Source organism: Rhincodon typus, chromosome 5 (genome assembly GCF_021869965.1).
Source record: "Rhincodon typus isolate 14 chromosome 5, sRhiTyp1.1, whole genome shotgun sequence".
NCBI classification, from domain to species: domain Eukaryota; kingdom Metazoa; phylum Chordata; class Chondrichthyes; order Orectolobiformes; family Rhincodontidae; genus Rhincodon; species Rhincodon typus.
This window is the reverse complement of record NC_063336.1, coordinates 56,882,746-56,903,040: the sequence shown is the minus strand read 5'-3', so window position 1 is coordinate 56,903,040 and position 20,295 is coordinate 56,882,746. Positions and strand designations below refer to the sequence as shown.

At 37.8% G+C, this 20,295-nt stretch overlaps 1 protein-coding gene across 1 annotated transcript; it reads right to left on the bottom strand.

Annotated features, from left to right (window-relative positions):
• Nucleotides 1–405: 405 nt before the first annotated feature.
• LOC125483149 lies at nt 406–19,395 on the bottom strand. Its single transcript, XM_048597033.1, has 2 exons — nt 19,351–19,395; nt 406–1,772 (listed from the first exon to the last, which is right to left on the bottom strand). The coding sequence occupies exon 2, from the start codon at nt 1,753–1,755 to the stop codon at nt 406–408; it is 1,350 nt and encodes a 449-aa protein (XP_048452990.1). The 5' UTR covers nt 1,756–1,772; nt 19,351–19,395.
• Nucleotides 19,396–20,295: the final 900 nt, after the last annotated feature.

Genomic DNA, 20,295 nt, shown 5'->3' with positions numbered 1-20,295 from the left:
TTAAGTATTTTCAATTGGGCCTCTGACAGAGTTAAGGTTGCTAGCAAAATATTTGTTGTTTCCCTGCCACCACTCCTGTTCCCTACCCATTAACACTCTCATCCACCTATTTCCTATACTTCATCTTCCTCCCTTGTGTCATTTCTCACCCATTTGCACCATTTTCTGTCCTCTATCTCTTCTATCCATTATATCTGTGCTTCCTTCACTCTATTATCATCCACTAACTTCTCTCCTCTCTCCATCCCTTTCCCAAGTTTTATGAAAGGTCACTCTTTGTCACTGGACAAATAGTGAAGAGTTGCTTTCAGTTGGCAGGGAAACAAAATATAATTGTCAAAGTGAGTAAGAAAAAGGGCTTTCATCATTTCAAAAAAAGTAATGCTAATTTACTTAACTAGATAACTAAATTACAAGTATACCTTGGTAGCTTTTCTGCTGTGCCTCCGAGTCATCTCTCCATTTTTGTGATGGTAAATGTTCCTGTTCGGTTGTTCCTTTGTCAGTCAAAATCTGATCAACATCTGGTTCATTTTCATATTTTTGAGACAATGGGGAGTAAACACTGGCATTAGTGTCTTCTTGCCATGGCACGGAATTTTCTTCTCCCATTATCAATGAAAAGTTATGAGATTCATCAGTTTTCTGCCCTTCTGCTATATTTGTCAGTGGCTTCTTTATCATGTTAGCAGAGAACCTCACCTGCTTGCTACCTGTCTCCGTCTTTGAGGTGCCTTCGGAATCCTCGGACTGTTCTGGCAATGCACCCGAGTCATCCATGGACCGAATTGGAGTCCATTTGGAAAGGTTTTCTGACTCAGTGGAGCTGCTACTTGGACTACGCTTTAAAATGCCTTTTCTCTTTGAATGCTCAGTCTCTCCTCTTCCTAATATTAAATTTGGTGCGTCATTGCTATATTCCCCTGGCTGTTTGATTTGGCCAGTTCTGTTGTTCATTAAACCTTTTGGTTTATCTGGTTCAGAACTCTGGTCAATGATATTATCTTTCTCTTGACATTTCCCCTTTGATTCACTGATCTTTGTATCAGTTGCAACTGGTTTTAAATCTGAAGATCTTGAAGTAAACAGACTATCCATGTCAGGAGATTTGCTGTCAACATTTGCATTTATCGGATTTTGCTCAGCCATTATGTCTGAATTTGTTTCATTTTTACTGCTGTCTGTTTGTGGATTTTTAACACCCTGCAGTATTTCTGATAGCAATTTCGATGAATTCCTTGAAAATGGGTTCCTCTGCCTCTTATTAGCATCATGTGCATCATAGTTGTCCTCTGAATGGAATGGTGTTTCTCTGTTTGACACAGATGATTCTTTTGTATGGGCACTGCTCTCTGCGGGTGCTTGTACAGTGTCTGCATGGCTGGAAGGCACAGCTGACTCATAGCTGTCAAACCCAGGTCTAGGACTGTGCTTTACACTTTGTTCAGATGGATCTGACCATCTAGTTGCTTCAGTCTCTATTGGAGAAAACTCAGGTTGGTCACTTTTGTCTATCAGTCTGTCTAGAGCAGTGAGTTTTTTTCTGGGAGTCTGCAGATTTAAGTCTTCTTTCGGTGTCCAGAATTCTTCTTGTTTAGCTGAGTGTGTTGATTGACCGACAGTATAATCAGAATATGGATTTGTTTCAGATTCTGGTACATCAACTGCTGTAATAGGTGAGTCCATGTTGGACAGAGGAACCTCATTGCTCAAAGTTGTAGTCATATCCTCATGATCTTCATTCCTCTTTTTCATATATGGTTTGATGTTGTCTAATGTGAAAAATGAATTAAGACAATGTAAGAGGTCACTGATCATAATATTCTATAGGGAATATGGATCTGCTACAAATGTATTTATTGAGAAAAATCTTCTGAATATATTTCAACTTAACCAAAAAAAACCTGACAAAGTCTGGAAGGAATTAACCAATAGTAACAACCAAATCTGTCACATTAGTGTAATAAACATGAATTGCTGAGGCACTTATAAGAAACCGTTTCGAGATATAGTCATAAGGAAGCTCTTACCAATTGCAAATCATATAATTATGGTTTGATGTCTGTTTTTCTTTTTACTAGTCAATTATATTCAGGAAATTTACTTTTAAGTTAACTGGGTATCAGACTGGGTTCAGTTGGTAGCGCTCCTGGCTCAGAGGCAGAAGGTTATCAGTTCAAACACTCTTCTAGACTCTTGAATATATCATTAAGGCTGACAGTTCAGTGCTGTACTGAGGGAATTCTATACTGTCTGGGGTACCCTCCTTTAGATGAGATGTTGAGAAAAGGTTGAATCTGCCCCTGGGTAAATGTAAAATATATTTGTGACATCGTTTGAACTCACTCAGTGACCTGGCCAATATTTATTTCTTAACAAACAAGTCATTTATTTCATTGCTGATTTTGGCAGTTGACTGTGTGCAATTAGACTGCTACATTTCTTACATTCCAAGAATTACCGGATTTCAAAAATTCTTCATCATTTATAAAGCATTTTGAGATATTCTGAAGTCATGAAAGACAATGTTTTATCACAATTCTTTCTACTCTTCTCTACATACCCACCTGACTTCCTAGGCAGGAGGGGCTGAAACTATATCTGGTATTTTTAAATGTTCAAGGATATGTTCACTCATCCTTCCCATACACACTTAAAAAATTGGAATTTCTTACACAATCTCCTTCAGGAAATTCAAGTTATTGATGCATTCTTTGTTTCCACAATCCGCCATTTTAGTTGCTTCTTCAAATACTGCATCAGGTTTAACATTCTGAAACAGTGTTTATTATCTCTTGTCAGCCCTGTACATTTTCAATGATCATTGCTAATCATGTTTTAATTAACTTTCCTACCACAAGAGTTTAAATTCACTGCCCTATAGTTTCCAGGATGTGATTTTAATTTTGTTTTTAAAAAATAAGGCCACCATGTGTGGTTTCCATTCATCATCTGACTGACTGAAATTACTCAGCAGTTCATAACACATGAACTCTTTCATTAATTTCAGAGCACTAGAATAAATTGAATGTAGCTCTTCTTTCGAACTTGAGTCCCGTTAGCTCTGTTTTTGCCATTGTAAGATGTGCAAACTTTTCTGATTTTAGATCTATCTGCTATTCAAGTGCGGATCCAATGGTTGCACAATTAGCAAAATTTCTGATGTATTAAAATCTTCTGCCTACATTTCTAGTAACTGAGGCTTTCTAGAATTTACTTCATTGATTCATTTCTTTATTAATTCTGAGTTTACGAACCACCATGTATCACTGTAAAACCTTTTGAACATCTCTCATCATGCCCAGTTAGTTCAGTAAACCTTCAAACTTCCCTTTCCATATGGCAAACTAAGATGTTTTGAAGGTTTCACAAATATCATTTTCTAAAGCCAGTAAATCTCCAACATTACTATTCCTTCATACTGTAAATGTAGTCAACTTGGATTTGGAGCATTTGTCTTTGTGACCATTAGCAAGTCTTGCATTGTAATCCTCCTGAAGTGTTCTGTTGTATGAGAGATAGTAGGAACTGCAGATGCTGGAGAATCTGAGATAACATGGTGTAGAGCTGGATGAACACAGCAAGCCAAGCAGCATCATAGGAGCAGGAAGGCTGATGTTTCGGGCCTAGACCCTTCATGGATTTCCAATGGCCAGAATTTTTAGTCAGCAGTGACATCTAATCTGCTTTATTTAGTCATCCCCTTCCCTGGGGAAAATGTCCCAGTGCTGAAGATTTTATGATCTATTGCTTTATTTCTTGGAATGATTGATGTCTCATTTGATGACCCTTTTGAAGAATGCAATAATTTTGTTTTAAATTTCCCAATGCCTATGCACTCTTACAACAAGTTATACACAACTGATTTTGGTAATCTCTCCTAATATATTACTCCTTATTAATCTATCTTTATTTCCTCTATGAGCATTTTTGGGCACTTATACAGACACAATAAAAACATTTGTTATATTAATAGTCCCTGTAGCATGTGTAAATTAGGTATAAATGTGTAAATATTAGGTATAAATCTGATTTTAGTCTTTCTAACCATGCATATCCCTAACCCAATCATTATAATCTCATACTTCCACAAAGAACCAGGCACAAACTTTCACTTTAGTTACAATTGCCAATGTGAGTTCAAATTGTGCTCAAAATTGGTTTTCTGAATGTAATGCCTACTCTGAACCAGAAGCATTGGACACCATTTTAAAGTCTAATTTACAAGAAACAAATTGCTTGAAAAATATTCTTTCATGCATTTAAGAATGGTAACTAAAGTTATAAATCAATGTAATTGTGAAAAGTAGGCATTTTAAGAAGAATATTCAGCCAAACAACTGTAACAACCAAATTTTAATGAAGAGACTAAACTCATTAAAGCACACAGACCTATCTAAAAGTTATGATAGCATAGTCATTAGTTTCTTTGTAGATTAAACAAAGACAGCGCTGCTGCTGGGTCAAAGTCCTGGAATGCCCTTCCTAACAACATTGTGGCTACCCCTACCACAAACGCTGCAATGGTTCAAGAAAGCACCATCACCTTCTCCAGGGCAATTCCTATGAATGATTTTTTTAAAATTTCTGACAAGAACTTGCAGACTGTCTTTTGAAAAACATGTGAACAATCCTCATTGGACCAAATTAAATTTGCTCTCATCACAATAAGATATTCATTGCTGGGGAATAGAAACTTTTAAATGGATAATGAATAATATCCATGTCAAAGTCTCCCAAGTTGCATACAATGTTTGTTAAGGTATCTCAGTGCATGTTAATCTCAACCTTGGAAAAACTCCCTGCAATAACACAGGGGCATTTCTATTCCTCCATCACAGATTTTCATGGCATATGGAATGAAATTAGTAACTTGGTACTAATTAATGCAGAGTTGTATAGTTTTACGCTGGGGACATCAGAAAATGACGAGCGAGGGATCTCAGAAAGTGACATTGCAGAGTGAAATCCAACCAATAGTTCCCCGTAATTTACAACAGCCAGAAAGCATTAAAATTGATACAAGAATTGAGTGGAAGCGCATACTAACAATATAAACAACAGGAAAGTGAATGCAAAACAAAATGGAAATTTTGAGCTTCACATTCATTCCTCAATCCTATTGTTAAGCTTCTTATAGCTGGTTGGTGAAGGAGGAGACTGAAAGTCACTCATTATTCCATTTTAGATCTATTCACAAAGTGAGATATTACAATTATTTCATTTCTAAATATACAACTCATTTCTGGTATCAGTAAGTGTCATCTTATATCTACATAAGCCATAATACAATGAGTGACACATCCCCCCCCGACCAAATGTAGACACTTAACCTTACTTTATACAATTAACAAAACTCCTTTCAAGTAAATAAAGAATATCCAAATGAAGCTTCACAAATACAGACAAGAATGGTTGTATCAATGAAATTTGAAACAAAAAAGCCCTGGCTACTCAACCTCAACAGGAACTACACAAATGCCAGCCTACAGTGCCCTCAACTTGAACTGTTCAAGGTAACATTTTCAATTGTTTACTTTAAGAAGTCATACAAGCTATGAGTTCTGACAGGCTTGAAATAGATAGTCACCCAAGAGCAACAATGCACAGATGATAAAGAATTAAAAAACAAAATGAAAATAGTTACAAAAGAAACAGAAATTGCAGTAAGAAATTGGAAAAGGTACAAAATCAAATACCACAGATGAACTGTCACAAGATATTATTGACCAACTTCATCAGCTCAAACCAACTGGCACTTCCCCTCACCCATCTAGCATCGGTGATCTCTGGCTTATATTTAAGTACACTTTCAAATGAAATCACTAATCATTGCCAAATGAAGTGGGGAAACAGTTTGGATCCTGAGACTTGAAGGCTGACTTTTTCCATTCAATTGAAAATCTGTTTTTGTGGCTGCATTCTTCAAAATACCTTCATGTGCTCCACTTGATTTTTTGTCCATTAGTAGCTGTGCATAAACAATGTGGGCGCCAATCAAATAATTATTTCCAGATATTTTTAGCCAGTGATTGAAGTTCTCCGAAAGGAGCAAGAACCTGGCAAATCATACGTAAATATTCCATTGAATGAGGGAAGAAAACATAAATCAATAACAATACTAGGGTTGTCAGAAAAATCAAACTGCAGTGTGCGGGAAAATGCATTATGAATTCTTAGGGCACACTGGAGCCCCTGGGATAACAAAATTGTTTGCCCTTTTGGGCACTGCAGATTTTCAACTGAGTTTGTAACACATGCAATCCATTTCTTAGTCATAGGATGGAATTTTACGGTCACCTACTGGAATATGAGGGTCAGAAGCTCGTAGAATGTAGCGTGTGGCTGTTTACTGCCTTCCCATCCGTGACCAATGACCAGTGGAAGCATCAGGTGGGCTGCTCAAACTCAGGCCTATTAATGACCAAGTAGGTGCCTCATCTACAGCAAGTTAGCTATCTAGGCTGGTTCCCCATGCCCACTGGAGCCAGCCCAGTACTTCCTCGTCATTCGCCCCACCCCCAACATCAAAATCCATCTTACCCCTCATCCTGCGTCTATCTAAGATACGAATAAACTTACAAACAAGAAGCACTAGTAAGCTATTCAGGCTCTCTCGCCTGCTCTGCCATTCAATAAGGGCACCGCTGATCTAATGGTAATCTCAAATTTGCATTCCTGCCTAATCCCAGTAACCTTTCTTGCTGAACAAGAATCGTTCCACCTCTGCCCTGAAAATATTCAAGGAATTTGCTCCAACTGCATTTTCAAGAAAAGAGTTCCAAAGATTCACCAACCTCAGAAAAAAGAAAACCTCATCTCAGTTTTAAAAAGATAACTCCTGATTTTAAACCATGACCCCTAAGTCTAGGGTGGTACAGAGGTTCAGTGGTTAGTACTGCTGCCTGACAGTGCCAGGGACCCAGTTCAATTCCAGTTTCAGTTGCCTGCCTGTGTGGAGTTTGCACATTCTCCCTGTGTCTGTGTGGGTTTCCTCCAGGTGCCCTAGTTTCCTCCCACAGTCCAAAGGTGTGCAGGTTAGGTGGATTGGCCATGCTAAGTTGCTCATAGCGTGCAGGCTAAGTGGATTAACCACGGGAAATGCAGTGTTACAGGGTAGGGGATGGTCTGGGTGAGAGTTTCTTTGGAGAGTCAGTGTGCACTTGATGGGCTAAATGGCCTGCTTCCACACTGTAGGGATTCTAAATTCACCTATAAGGGGAAATATCCTTTCCTTACCCCAACAAAATCCATGAAGATCTTGTATATTTTACACAAGCTGCATCTTACTCTTCTAAACTCCAGCTGATACAATCCTGGCCTGTCAACCTTTTCCCATAATATAATGCACACGTTCTACATATTAGACTTGTGCACCATCTCTCAACTGCTTCTAATGCATTTACATCCTCTCTTAAATAAGTTGGCCAATACTGTGCATAGTACCCCAGATGTGGTCTCACCAGTGACTTTGTATAATGAAAGCAAAATCTATCTTCTTTTGTATATCATACCCCCTCACAGTAAATGATAACATTTTGTTAGCTTTCCATGATTATTTGCTATACGTGCAAACTTAACCTTCGGTGATTCATGTACTTGGACATTCAGATCCTCCTGCATCTCAGGGCTCTGCAATCACACAGCATTTGACCAGGAAATGAATTGCACATGATACAGAGTCAGATGAAAATCTGCACTGCCCAATGGGGCAAACAATTTCATTACCCCAGGGGCTCCAGTGTGCACTAAGAGTCTATAATACATTTTCTCATATGCTGTAGTTTGATTTTTCTAACATCCCCAGAATTGTTATTGGTTTATGTATTCTTCCATCATTTAGTGGAATATTTAAATATGCTTTTTTTTGTGCAGTCAAAATAGACAATTTCTAGTCTATTATCTCATCTTTGTCCAGTCGCTGAACCTATCTATATCTATAGCCTCTTTATGTCCTCTTCACAACTTACCTCTCACCTCTCTTTAATTAACTGGCAAATTTTGCAGTATACCATCTGTACCTTCATCCAAGGCATTTACATAAATTGTAAACAGTTGAGTTCCCAGGACCGATCCCTAACCTTAACTTGTTATACCTTGCCAGCCTGAAAAAGACCCTTTTAGGCCCACTCTCTGCTTCTTGTTGTCAGTCAATATTCTATCCATATTAATATGCCAATTCCTACACCATGAGCATTTATTTTCCACAATAAATGGTGGCACTTCTTCATGTGTCTCAGGAAATCTAAGTCCAGTATATCCATCGTTTCCCTTTTATCCAAAGCAGGTTACTTCCTCAAAGAATTTCAATAGATTGATAAACCTGATTTCCCTTTCGCAAAACAATGTTGAGTCTGCCTGATTACCTCAAAATTATCTAAATGTCTTACTATAACTGCTATAATAATAGCTTCTAACATTTTTCATATGACAGACATTAAGCTAACTGACTTATTGTTTCCTGCTTTCTAACAGAACATTTCCAGAATCAAGTGAGTTTTGGAAAATCGAAATCAATGTATCAATTATTTTACTAGCCACTTATTTTAAGACCCTAGGATAAGGTCCATCAGAATGCTGGCACTTGCCAACTCACAGCTCCCACAATTTACTCAGTACCACTTCTCTGGTGATTATGGTTTTCCTGAGTTCCTCCCTCCCTTCCATTTCCTGATTTGTTTCTGCAATGTTGTTTGTAGCCTCTATAGACCAATGCAATTCATCTGCCATCTCCATATGTTCCATTACAAATTCTCTACTTTCGATAAGAAGTTCAATTTGATTTTCACTCTTTTTTGCGTATTTATAGAAATATTAAAAAAAATTCAAATTAGCCTACTCTCATACTCTATTTCATGCCTCTTTTGCTCATTTTTTTAAAAGTTTCTGTCCAGTCTTCTGACCTGCTGCCTGTCTTTGCACAATGATACACTTTCTTTTCTTTTAGACTACCTTAACATTTCTAGCTAACCACAGATGATGGATCTGTTCTTTGGAACCTATCCTTTGGACTGTATCTATTTTGTGTATTCTGAAATAAACCCTTAGTTGGCTGCAATTTCACTTCTATTGATCTATTAAATTAAATTTAACATTTTACATTTAACCTATTTTGCCAATTCACTTTAGCTAAACCTGCTTTCATGCACTAATAATTGGCCTTTTTTTTAAACAGCGTGGAGGCACTCTTCTCTGCCTCAAGCTGAACGTAACATTCATTTACATTTTAGTCACTGCTACCAAGAAATGCCTTCACTGTTAGGCAATTAATTCGTCTTATCTTGAACAATACCAGGTCTAGGATAGACTGCTTTCTAGTTGGCCCAGAACATGCTGATCTTAGAAACTGTTCCATAAACATTTTATGCACACCTCATCTTGCTTACTTTTGTCAATCTCACTTTTCCAGTTCATACATCGATTAAAATCTCCCTTGATTATTGCCATAACTTTACATCAAAGTCTTATTATTTCTTCCTTTATGATTGACTCTACTGTGAGGCTACTGTTAGGGGACTTGTGCACCACTGCCACAGTGATTTTGTGCCTTCATCATGACTTATATTGTTCCAAACTGATTCTACATTCTAGTATCCAGAACCTAGGTAATCCCTCTCTCTTCTGCTAATACCATTCGTAACAAAAAAGTCACCCACCCACCTTTTCCTAGTTTCCTACCATACCTATATGTCCTGTATCCTTCAAGACTTGTGTCCTGATCCATGCCATCCTGCAGCCATATCAATGTAATGGCTACCAAATTGTACTTATTAATTTCTATTTGTGTTCTCAATTCATATGTTTTGCTTCAAATGCAATGGGTATCCAGATAGAGTGTTTAGTTTTATCCTTTTTTTCAGATTCTAATCTTATCTGTTGGTTTACTCTAATATGTGTCCCTTGTTGACATTGTCTATTTCTCATTTCCCAGATTAAGACTTTCCTTTTTGACCTTGGCTGTATTCTGTGACTTACCACATTGTCCTAAATTTGATCCCTTCTATTCACTATTTCGGTTAAAATCCTCTCCACACCCCTAGTTGCTTGGTTGGTAACAGCACCTGCCCCAGTATGGGGAATTTGGGAATCAGTGTTCTGATGCCATTCAGCTATGTCACAGGGGCTCTCTCTGTCATTATGAAGATTCAAGCCTAAGGCTATGATTTGCAGGGTAAGCTTGTAGCTGGATATGTTCAGTGGTGAATGACTCTTCATTCCCCCTTCCCACTGAGAATGCTCAAAGAATTGAAAGCCAATCAACTAAGAGCTGACCCGCAAGCATCTTGATGATTGTAGGCCTCGACAATGGAACTCGCCTGGCCAGAACCTGCCAGTCAATCAGAGGCCAGCATCTTCTGGATTTTAAATACCATTGGTTCAGGCCTAGTCTTCAGAGAATCGAATGGCGAGAAGGTAAGTGGTTTTCTTCTGTTTCTTGTGGGGTGGGGAGAAAAAGGGGACCATGTAGAAAGAGATCAAGAAGTGGAGGGTAAGGGAAAGAGGATTTAAAAGGATTTTTAATGCTTTCCATTGTCCCAATATTGCGTAAGATGGAGGTTCGTTAGGAAACCAATCGATTTTCTCACCTGCCAGAACAGCAGGAGATGAAGAGCCTCAAATTAGAACCATCCTATGTAGGTGTTGGGCGAGTACTTGAGGGCCCTAACTGCTAGCATGTTCCCAATGGATTTTTTTTGCCCAGCACTTAATTGCAGAGGTGAGGAGAAGAGGGACATCATTTTTTCAAGGCCAATTTACCAAATTATATCCTGTTATTGCCACCATCTCAACCCCTCAGATGGGGGAAAATTCTGCCTTTCATATTTATTTTGTTTTTGTAACTTACATTGTCTTCAATCATTTGCTAAGTCAGATAGCTATCCAGGCCTTCATGGCTGTTACCACACCATTTGCTTTCACGACCTTGGAGACAATTATTTTACAAATTTCCTCTTCCTATTCACTTGTCATTCTTCTGGTTTTGACTGTATTCTTCAATTTTTATCAAATGTAAAGATGTCATTTAAACACAATCAGCAGAATGCAGATGCTTAGCAATTAACAGGCAAGAATGGGAATTAGAATAATGGGAAGAATTGAAAGCTGTTTAGAAACTCATATATCTGGCAACTGGACAACCATTATGTAGGACATAGATAATGACTGACCGATTAGCGCGCTTATTCTGAATAGACCTGAGCTCACGGTTAACTAATAGAATGTTTTTCTCTGGTTTTAATGACCAAAGTTGCAAACTGATTAAAATCATGAAAGACTTATCAGGCTGACAGTACTTAGTACCACTACACATGTTAAATCAATAGAGAGATAGCTCTCAGTCAAATCTGTCTCTGCATCGATCTACTCGAGATCTGTATTTCAAACAGGAGTGTTTAAAATGCCATTTTAACTTATAGCCAATACACCAAATTACAACTCAATCGAATTCCTGTAATAAGTGCCATATTTTCCAGTGTGTGCAAGTTTCACAAAAAATGTGGAGCAATCACAGAAAATAGTCTTCCTTTTCTGTTTTTGCTACAGTGTTGAGTTCTTGTCATCCCAAAATTTCTTTCTGAAAGTTAGACAAAATAATGGCTTTTTGATGACCACTGAGATCTTGTTAATGCCCAGACTTGAGAAGCACCACCAGAATTTCACAGGGGCGATAAAAATAAAAATACAGTTGCCAGTACCTTGTAGCATAAGAATCAATCTCTGCACAAGATAATGGCAGCTCCCAGCAGTATCTGTACAACAGGTTCATTATATTACAAGTTAAATTAATCCTTCACCACTGTCTTCTGCTAAAACATGGTTGACACAGAGTGTAGTTTGCAGTTCAATCACTCTTCTATTCATGATAAACACAACTGGGAAGGATTCCACAGCTTTGGGGAGAAAATCTTCAGAAATCACATTTTAATGGTTATAAAATCATGAAATACATATCCATAATCCTCCAAGAGTCCAGACTTTCAAGAGTTAATTGCAGTTGAGAAAACTGCATCATGGAATTGTTCTTGATTTCTAACTGAACAATTTTCTTTTGGAATTTAATCAATGTCTACTAAATTGGGTGTGCCCTTTATTGAACCTGCAGGATATATGTCCTGTGCCTGAATAATGACACCCATAACACCACCAATAATGGGCCTTGGTGCTTGCAAGATAAAAACAGCCCTCTGACAAAGAGAAATACAAGGTCAGGCTACCTCAGTCTTTGCATAGCCCCTGAGAAATTGACATCAGGAAAGATATTGATAAAGAGGAGGGATCTAGGTGGGTTTGGGGAAAGGAGACAATTAGGATGAAGGACAAGAATGGTGATAATTGTGAAATGGTGGCAGAGGCAATGTTTTTGTGTGATGTAGGATAGGGAATGTCTTTGATCAGGTCACTGGGCAAAGGTACTGTGTTTTTGTTGAACGTGGGATCAAGTAAGTAAATGTATAAAAACTTAGCTCTCAAGCGATATGAATGTCTGATTTTTCTAAGTGGCTCAGGACAAAAATCTTGAACTAAAAGCCTAAAAACAGGCATTAAGCTCTCACCTGCATGTGCAAAAAGCCTAACACCTGTTTCAGGCAGGGGTCTGGATAGCTTTTTTTTTCACTTTTCCTAATATGGCTCTTTCAGCTGGAAAAATGCATGCACTGACAGGCCACCAAACTGGGGGTTCAGTAAACAAGTTAACCTGCATGGACAAACTTAAATGTATAAGTGTCTATTTATAGTTTCCCAGTGAGCAGACTTGGGGGGGAAGTTATAACAAACGTTCTGAACATGGAGGTTCTGTTTACTTGTTACATGTTTAGCGACTGTGATAAGAAGTGCACGATTCAGATATATTCATTCATTTTTGTTAAAGTTTGGATTTTAAGCCAGTGGCATTTTTTTGCGAATGGGTTTAAAAATTAACTGTATTTTTCCTTCCAAAACAATGATTTAAACTATTATTTAGTAGGGACCAAGTGACTGCAAGGAAACCTACAGAGATAATAGAAGTCTGTTTTTAGAATCATAGAATCCCTACTGTGCAGGCCCATTGAGTTCACACCGACCCTTATACTTATTCCAACCTTATTCCCTGTAATCTCATGACTAATCCACCTAACCTACATATCCCTAGACACTACAGGCAATTTACCATTTCCAAGCTATGTAACCTGCACACCTTTGGACTATGGGAGGAAACTGGAGCACTCAGAGGAACCCCATGGAAACTCCACACGGACAATTGCCCAAGAGTGGAATCGAATCAGGTCCCTGGTGCTGTGAAGCAGCTGTGCTAGCCACTATGCTGCCCCTTTTTTGTGGGAGTTTACGATTGGGAAGAAGAAAACATGAAGCCTTTACCTGCAGCAGAATGTACACTAACAAGTTTTCAAAAATTTAGTTATAAAGCTTTTAGATTCAGTTGAAAGGAAACCTGATTGGGTGAGAAGTCAGTATGGTCTCTTTAGAGCAGGTAAGCGAATGTGTTACCTCAATGAAAGAGTGTAGTTTGTGAAACTTCAAAATTACAAGTGTTTGGTTAGAGCTCTGCAGATTATGGAAAGATTGAGAAAGTCTAAGGTGTCATCTGTGGGAGGAGTCAAAAGGCCTTAGCTCATAGGACCAAAGCTGGGAATAAGCAATTAAGTCAAACCTACAGATTTGACAGGGAAGGAAAGCTTCTCTGGATTTTGATTAACTGTAAAAGTTGATGGAATAGATGGGATTTTCTTTTGCCATGCACATTCAAATTTTTCAAACTGTGTTATATCTCAATAGTTCTGTTTGTTTTATTTTTGTTTAGTTTTGTTTATTTCATATAATACCCTTCTGTTTTATTGTTAAAATCAAATCTGCAAATGCAAGTGCTTACATTCCAATAAAAGACCACTACATTAAATAAAACAAACAAAAGAAAAAAAAATCCATCAGGCCAGATTTCATTCTGTTATTTGACCTGTCCAGTAGTAACACCAGCTGGGATTATAGTACAGTACCATCTTTTTTGCTATATACCAGGGAGAGGAAAGTTCTGTCCTTTGATTTTATCTTTTTTTATGTATTCAGCTCAACAGCTTCACTACGCAAACCTTGTCACCTCCCCTCCACATGTGGCAGTGTATCGTAATCCCACTGCGCACAGGATTTAATACATGCTGCCAGACTATACATACCTTTAACAAAGAGCAAGGAAATGTATTTCAGAATCACTGTGTATATTGATATTAATACAAAGAAGTCCAGAAATCCATTCACAATCCCTTTAGGAATTGTGCTGTCTCTTTTGTCTCTTTTAGCTATTTGAATAGGCTGGGAACCATTACAATTAAATAATTTTGCATAGTTTTGTGACTATTTTCCTACACACAACACTATATAGCCTGATTATAATCAAAACCAAACTTTTTAAATCAGTTTCTTCCTTAGTTTTCTACAGTGTGAGTCACAATAGATGCATCAATATAAACCAAAAATGAGATGCCAGATGTTAGAATTAGCAGGATTGAAAAAGAAATTTCAAGCATAATTCATCAACATTAGCCTTAATGCACCATCCATCATGTTTGTTATGAAATAGATGTATTTTTAATGAGAAGTTCTTACATTAACATTACGTGTGCTATTTTGAATAGAGCAGTAGGAAGATTGTTACTTATGTGACAATACATTTGCCAGACAGAATCATCAATGATTCATGAACAAAACATAATATTCTATTCTAATAACGTAATTGTCTTAAAGATTATGTGCAAATTATTTCATTAAATTTATTCACTGTCCAAACCTTCTTCTACTTTTTACTGAATTTAAAATCTGATTTGTTATAGCAGCATTGTAGTACATATTAGAATTTTGTTATGTTGCGAGGTGCTCATTTTTTAATCAATAACTGTGTTATTTTTATTAAGCTGTTGATGAGATGCTGGTTACTGCACTTACAATATGAAGATCATAGATAGATCCTTTTCACGAAGGAGCTAAAGTTCTTTCAGTTTCTTGCCTCCTTCTACTATAAGTCCAGCAAGAAAGCTCCCAAAAACAGTATAGAATTTATTAAGCCTGAATCACAATCAATTTCTGGGAATTTGATATTATCCTGGTAAGGGTGGGTCAGCCATCTATTCCCTTTCAGATAAATGATGATTAAGTATACAAGGTGAATGCTGGGTTGATATTTCCTCTTGTGGCAAAGACTAGAAATTGGAGACTCCGTTTAAGAATGCTATTTCTTTTAAGATGGAGATGAGAATTTCTTTTACCTCTCAGAAAGTTGTTAGTGTATGGAATTTTCTTCCTCAGAAAACAGGAGGCTGGTTCATTGGATTTATTCTAATTGCTAAGCAGAGACATATGGAAACAGGAGCAGGAATAGACTGTTCAGTCTTCAAGTCTGCTCCGTAATTCAGAGTGATCATGGGTAATGATTCAACTCAGTGCCCTGTACCTTTTTCTCCCCAGACCTTTTGATCCCTTTCGCCCTAAAAACTACACCTAACTCCTTCCTGAAAACATTCAATGTTTTGTCCTCAACCACTTTCTTTGGCAGAAATTTCCACAGGCTCACCACTCCCTGGTGAAGAAATTTCTCCTCATCTCTGTCCTAAATGGCCTTCCCTTTATTGTTATTCTTGACCCCTGGTTCTGGACTCCCCAGTCATCAGGAAAATATTTTCCACATTTATCTGTCAAGTTCAGTTAAATTTTATAGGTCTCTATGATATTTCAATCACTCGTCTAAGCTCCAGTGCATATAATCCCAACTGATCCAATATCTGTCCATACAGGTTAGATAAATTCATAGACAAAGGAATTAAGGGTTATGGAGATTAAGGGTAATGGGGAGAAGACAGGTAGAGTTGAGACAGCAATCAATCAACCGTGATCTAATTGAATGGTGGACTAGAATTGAATGGCTGAATGGGCCAATCCTGCTCTTAACTCATGTATTTCCACATTTTTATGTTCCTATGTAGTAAAGCATAGATGATTTCCTGATTGGAGGAGAATAGTGGTGGATATGGAATTGAGGATATGAAGTGGTGGTTTGGAGGTGTGGGTGGGCTGGGTTGGTGATGAGGAGGGAGCCCACACTGTAAGTTCAGAAGACTGTATATGAAAGGAGGTCATTGTACTGACACAGTTGAGGTGAATCCAGTGGTTTTACCCTATTGGTAAGTATCAGCCTCAGAAGCTGTCTGTACAAACAGAAAAATAATATATTTTTGTGAGGAAATAATTCAGTCTTCCTATTGCGTAGAAGGCTGTAAAAGTCTTTGTTGGTAAATATTGGTAGCACGCTCAGTAAATTAGCCCCATTCATTTGCTAACACCACAAGCTCCTCCAGAAACTAAAATGAGGAGGATTGTGGGCACATTCCCAGTGTCACTGCTGAGATTGCAACTGGGAATTTTCATATTAGAAGTTGATTAATGGTCATATTGATATGTAGAACCAACAATTTTAATATAGGAACAGATTTTTGTCCTCAAATGGAGGCAGGAAATTGCATGCAAAACACTGTACTTAAGTTCTCACAGATGAAAAATAATTTTCTTCTGCCTTCCTGACTGCACCATTTTCATTTGGCCTTTTCACAAGTTGAGAAGTTCTGGTGTGCAAAAATACATAGATCACTTAATATGTCAGGGTCTCCATTGTGAAGGCACAGGAAAATTAAAACATTCCCCCTACCACCCACACCATTTTCATACAGTGGTGACGTTGGGCCTAGAAACCCAAAAACAAAACAAAAAGTACCTCCTTGGAGTCATTGTGATTAACCTGCTAAGGAGATGGGAACATTATGACAGTCAAATGAAAATATCTTCACACCTTCAAAATGTCACAACTATGTTCTGCATTGTAAAATAAATGTGTGATGTATCAGAGATGAATGCCATGATGCATAATAGGGATAGTCCCCGCAATGTAAGTTGACCTTTGATCAGCACTATGTAATTGTTATCATGAATGATAGTATTTTTTCCTCAATGGTCAGAAGTGTCAAATGTACAAAGAATAAACAAAGTCCTGTCAGCTTCTGCTGTCATGCGTAGTCCTGTGATTTAAATTGACTGACTGCTCTGATTTTGAAAGTTGAAAAAAACTCAATACCTTTTAGTTTGAAATTGGAATAGGACATGACTTCAGCAGATCCAGCAGAATCTGTGGAGAGGGAAAAAGGGCGAAAGATGCCGCCAGACCTGCTGAGTTTTGTGTGTTTATTTCAGATTTCCAGTATCTTCCATAATTTTGCTTTTACATGGCACTACCTATTCTATTAGTTTCAGGCAATGTAGCTGGAATCTTTTCTAATCATGGCTGTAGCTATTATAAATGCTTGGTTTTGTTTCAAAAGTGATTAATATTTTCAGCTCGGCAGGTTATCTATTGGTTAAAGAATGATTGACAGTTTTAACAAGCAATAATAACATTACATCCTTTTAATGTGGTTTCTTACTTCTCCATAAACATAATGAGAATGTTTTAATATATTGGTACTGCGCAAAATAGATTACTTGAAACATAGTGAGCTTGAATTCATTAGATTGGTAGAGGTTTTAGTTTTTTGCAATTATTTTGAAATTATTCCTATTGTTATTACATGGGTCCTGAGGACTATATATAGTGGATGCTGGGTGAATGGCTAAGGAGAATATTCTGTGGATGTGGAGGTGGCATGGGTAGAATCAATCTGAGGAATCAAAGAGATCTGAAGGTAGCCATGGAATTGCGAAGTATAAGGGGTTATAGAGTCACATACAGGTGAAGTCTCGGGGTGACACTGGGGTTCTGAGGAGGAATCATGGAGAAGAGGAAGCATGGATGGCATGAGGGATCAGAGCAGGCACTGGATGGCATGGAGGTGGGTCAGGGAGTGAGTTTTAGGTCGCCCTTAAACAATGTTGGAGTTGGGATGCTGTGATCTTACCTGTATCCACATGCCTAACACCCTCCATGTCAACTCATAAAGTCACACATGTGTCCAGTGTACATGTCAGAAGGTGTAAAAAAAATGCACAGATCAGGTTTTCCCAAGACTGCACAAAACCCAGGATTTAGGATTACATTATACATTTCCTGCGTATACATCAATAGGGTGACACCTTCATAAATTATCAAAAAAAGTTACACAAAAACCCACACAGATTGGTGCTAAAAAAAAAAAACACAAATGTCTAGCACGGCTAGTGGGAAGATGCACTTGATGAAAGTGCATGTTTAAATTGTACCAACAACACCTCCTCTAAGCTTTGCAGCTCCCAGCTGAAATACAGGATCATTGAAGTGAGCTTATTATTAAGACTGCTTCAAAACAAGTGGTTAATTCTTTCAGAGTACCAGTACAGATGTGATGACCAAGCAGTCACCTATGAACTTCAGATTCTATGGCTAGATATTTGTCACAGCTGTTCTTATTTTGCTGGTAAGCACATAAATATGATTTCTGCCACACTTCCACCAAAGTAGTACTGATGGGATAAAAGCAGCCCAATGGAGACTTCCAGCCTAAGGTTCTAAAAGGAGGTTTGGATTTATGGGTCTCACTGGAAAACCACTGAAATAGTTTCTAGCTTTAGAGCTGTATTTAATAGCCATTCTCCACAGGCTTTCTATTCAGTGCAAACTTTCATAGACTCATTATGTACAGCATGATTAAAGAAACCACTCACCTTTGCTTAGTGCAGTGAAATCTTTCTAATCCATCTGAATAGCCAAAGCCTCAGTTTAAAGACTCATTCAGAAGAACAAAAGGGTATAAAAATTTATGGCTTAGTAAATACAAAATCATTAAGCAGCTAAATTTGAGGATAACTGTTTAACTCAATGTTCAGTGCCCATACTTTACAACCACTTTTACACTATTGCTGTTTTAGTGTCTGGATTCTGGGAAATCAGCATCAGTGTGTTCATTCCTGCCATCCAAAATTACAAACACGTTTTCTTAAACTTGATAACAGAGAAGTAGACCCATATAAAACTGGGACAAAAGGGCAGGATTGAGCAGAATATATTTTAGGTGCCAGTTCATGGAGGTTCTATTTACAAAAGTGACATCAAAACAGCACCATTATTGTTAAAAACATTTGGAAATATGACTTTTAGCCTTAGAAATTCAGATCAGTTGTGTAGCTTGAGAATATTTGATATTCAGTCTCATTGGTAAATAAGTGGTGTTCAATGAATGAATACCTGAAATACATATGGAAGTGAGAGATGAAACTCAGCCCTCTCCTATCTATTTATTTTTAAACTTGTACAAAAATATGGACTGGCACAAAAACATTTAAGCAAAGAAATTAAAAACTTCTTAAATTTGCCTAACGAAATTGCTGAAAAATGTTGAGTACCTTCCCATGTCCTTGCCTCATCTTCTGGTTTACTTCTGTCCACTGTGGCCTATGTTTGGGGAGAATATGGAGAAAAAAATTACATCAGAATGCAATGTTAATAAAACAAGTTCCCCACTTGCATCTGCAATAACACTTATGGCTTCTTATATTTGCAACTGTGTTATTGGCTTTACAGTCCACTGTCAGTTCTAGTAAGTCGTATTTATAAATTGAAAATCAGCCAACCAATAATCTCTGTATATCTAGACTGACCAAGGCACAGTCACCGCAGGAACATTTAGACAATAATACAAAGAGAATGAATGGATGACAGCATCCAAATTTAAACAAGGCACACATACATATGAAAACATTCCAGAATAAGGTCCTTCTCTTGATTTTTAATCTTCAGAATTCAACTACATGCATACATTTTAAAAATCCATACAGTTCACCTAATCTCCACCCTTCCTTGCAGTTTCCAACATACATTTAGAATCATAGAATCACACAGCATAGAAGAGGCTCTTTGGCCTATCAAAACCAGACTGTTAAAAACACACTAAATCTACACGAGTCCCACTTGACAGCATTAGGCCTCTAGCCTTGAATGTTATCACGCTTCAAGTGCTCATCCAAGTACTTCTTAAAGGTTGTGAGGCTTCCCACCTCAAATACCCTCCCAGGTGGTGCATTCCTGCCCTTGGGTCTAGGCCCGAAACGTCAGCTTTCCTGCTCCTCTGATGCTGCTTGGCCTGCTGTGTTCATCCAGCTCTACACCTTGTTATCTCATATGCTTCCTTCATTTTGTTTGCAAAACACTCAATATCCTTTGACATCCACAGTTCTCTGGACCTACTGCCCTTGCCCTTCACTCTTAGAGGAACATGATGGCCCTGAATTCTCACTATCCTACTTTTAAAAGACCCTACTTTCCAAATGCTGACTTACCTGCACCCAGTC

Bases quoted from the DNA above. Each gene is read 5' to 3' on its own strand.
- LOC125483149 (XM_048597033.1), bottom strand. From the start codon at position 1,755: ATGAAAAAGAGGAATGAAGATCATGAGGATATGACTACAACTTTGAGC.